The sequence below is a fragment of the Somniosus microcephalus genome, unplaced genomic scaffold (genome assembly GCF_052327205.1).
Source record: "Somniosus microcephalus isolate GS21.2 unplaced genomic scaffold, FLI_Smic_1.0 scaffold508, whole genome shotgun sequence".
Taxonomy (NCBI): domain Eukaryota; kingdom Metazoa; phylum Chordata; class Chondrichthyes; order Squaliformes; family Somniosidae; genus Somniosus; species Somniosus microcephalus.
Window position 1 is genome coordinate 38,955 of NW_028225695.1, and position 2,627 is coordinate 41,581.

Sequence of the window (2,627 nt, forward strand, 5' to 3'; positions counted from 1 at the left end):
TCACAGACTCATTTTGAAATGCTACTTCAACTGGTTCTGATATCGGGTACTGGCACACTTGTCCTTGGAATCCGGACAGGCTTTGTGTTTCCCCGGATTTAGGGAGATTGAGCTCTGATCGGACAGATGACATAGCAGCTCCGGTGTCTACCAGAAACGTATGCCGGCTCCCTTCAATCAGCAGTGATAGAACGGGCTCCTCGTCCGACTGGAACCCGTTCACCACGAGGTTGGCTAGTCAGTACTGGGGAAACGGATTATTCTGGGAGAAGTCTGTATATCTTCCTTGTCCCCGATTTCCCTGCCAACCTCCCCGTTGTCCTCGCATGTGGCCCCCTCTTCCTTGTCTTCGGGAGGGACATTCCCTGCTCCAATGGCCTTGCTGGCCACAATTAAAACAGGTATCTGACCCTGCTTGCCTCCCTCCTCTTCCTCTATCGCCGAAATTTTGTCTTGGGGGAGCGTAGGGTGGGCCATAATTAGGGACGGTTGGTCCGTTGGGATGGCTGATATATCTGTACCCCTGTCCATCAACCCACCCTGGGACACATTGCTGGGGTTCCATCTGATATCCCATCACATCTTGGGTGGGCTTTGGCTCTTCCTTTTTTATCACGTACTCAGTCTTGACCTTGACCTGGGGCTGACTCTCCTGACTCTTATTTTCTTTCCAATAATATTTCACTGCCCTGGCCATCTGGCTGGGACTATTCTCTGACCAGTCCATATTGTTAGTCTTAATTGCTTCAGACACCGAGGTTGGTAGACAATTTATCAGGATAGCACAGTATTGCGGCGAGTTTGCTCCGTTCCGGTAATTGGCATCTCCTGACTGACTCCGATATACCTCAGAGAATCTCTCTAGAAATTCCTCTGCTCCCTCGCCCTTTCGTGGTTTAATATCCAACACCTTGGATATATCAATGGGCTTCTGCAGGGTATTGGTTAGGGCAGTGAGTATGGCACGTTCACGAGCATCACCCTGTGCATATTGAACCTCTAATGCGGCATGGTCCGCAAAGCCTAGGTTAATCAAGAACCTTGCATGTTCGGTGGGAGTCAAGATCTGCTGTACTAAAGCCCATAAGTCTCTTGATTCAGCATTATAGACGAGTATAGTAGTCCGGAGGAAATCTACAAACAAGGTGGGGGATTTCTTCCTATCTGGCATCCCGGTTAAGATGGCCATTATCTCGTTAGGCTTCCAGGGGTAGAAGATACCTATGGTCCGGGGGTTATCGGCGGCCACTGGAATATTTGCATTAAATGTAGGGTTAGGCATTTGTCTCACCGGCAACTGCCGGGGTGTCGGTTTATGTCTGGCGGGTCTCTCGGTATCGGATTCTGATTCCAGGGATGACCAGTCGTCTCCCGAATCTCCCTCGTCAGTATCACTATAGTCTGGAGCCTCTAGGGAACTCTGTTCCTGACTGTTTGATTTCTTACTCAGCACCATCTGTCTCTTTCTTCTTCGTCTGCGCGTCCCTACTGGACTATCTAAAGGTGGGGGAAGTGGGTTTCTCCTTCCCTTGTGTCGGGTATGGAAAGCTACGGGGTCAGTATACTGGGGACCCGGTGGTTGGTTTCCCATCTGGACCGGCGGGGGACTGTTCATCTGAACCGTGACTGACGGCGGCGGGGAAACGACACTGGCAGATACTTGAGGTGTCGGCGCGGGGGTTTGTGCAGTTGGTACGGGTGGTGCCACCGGGGGATAAATGTTAACGTACGGGGGGGGAGCACGGGGAACAACATGAGCCCTGTGATTCCATTCGTCCAAATCATCATCACCATCTCCCTCTGTCAAGGCAAGGCCAACCATTGGATTACGTAATCCACTCTTATCAGCCTTTCCAGGCTCGCTCATGGTCTTTTCAGACTTTTGTTTTGAGCGTTTCCCATGAGCACATTCCTTTTTCAATACCTCTACTGATTTGACTACCCCTCCCCCTGTAAGTGCTATTCCTAATTTTAAGGCATTATCCTGCCAACTTGCTAACAAGGAAGTTTCTTTCAGTTCCTGACAGTACTGTCTCCATAGGGCAATTAGTTCTTTGGCAGTGGTGCCCCTGTTACTTTTCCAAATTAGTTCTTGAGCCTTTTTAGCGGCATCTAGATTCTTAGTTCCTCCTAGTGGCCATTGATCACTTCCTAATTTCTTATTTAATCCTCCCGACAACTGTCTGAGTTGCTTCGCTTTGTCAGGATGTTGTTCACAAAGGGTCTGTAAGGCGCTACCCGATTCAGTCGTGGTATCTAAACAGTTGCCCATCTTACTCCCCTTGTGAACTTTACACAGTCGCGTTTTAAACTTGTTCAGAGCCTAGGCGGGTCAAGTGAGATACTAGGTCGACACCTTACCTGACACAAGTACTTATTACTAAGTTTACACAGTTCCTAGTTATTCCCTCAGTACGTATACTGACTCTCAGTGATATCCGATCACTGACCCTCAGTGATATCCGATCACTGACCTAATACTCTAGTTATTCCCTCAGTACGTGTACTGACCCTCAGTGATATCCGATCACTGACCCTCAGTGATATCCGATCACTGACCTAATCACCTATCCCTTCCAGTATTCGCCAGACTGACCTGGATCTCGGCGGGACACCACACGGGAGTT

General features: G+C 49.3%; 1 protein-coding gene across 1 annotated transcript; it reads right to left on the reverse strand.

Annotated features, from left to right (window-relative positions):
- Positions 1–233: 233 nt before the first annotated feature.
- On the reverse strand, positions 234–2,324 carry LOC147081632 (uncharacterized). Its single transcript, XM_085980762.1, has one exon. It carries the CDS (start codon positions 2,270–2,272, stop codon positions 239–241), a length of 2,034 nt encoding a protein of 677 aa, XP_085836888.1. The 5' UTR covers positions 2,273–2,324; the 3' UTR covers positions 234–238.
- Between the last annotated feature and the right edge of the window lie 303 nt (positions 2,325–2,627).

What these genes read in the sequence shown, in the direction of transcription:
- LOC147081632 (XM_085980762.1), bottom strand. Translation starts at nt 2,272, where the DNA reads ATGGGCAACTGTTTAGATACCACGACTGAATCGGGTAGCGCCTTACAG.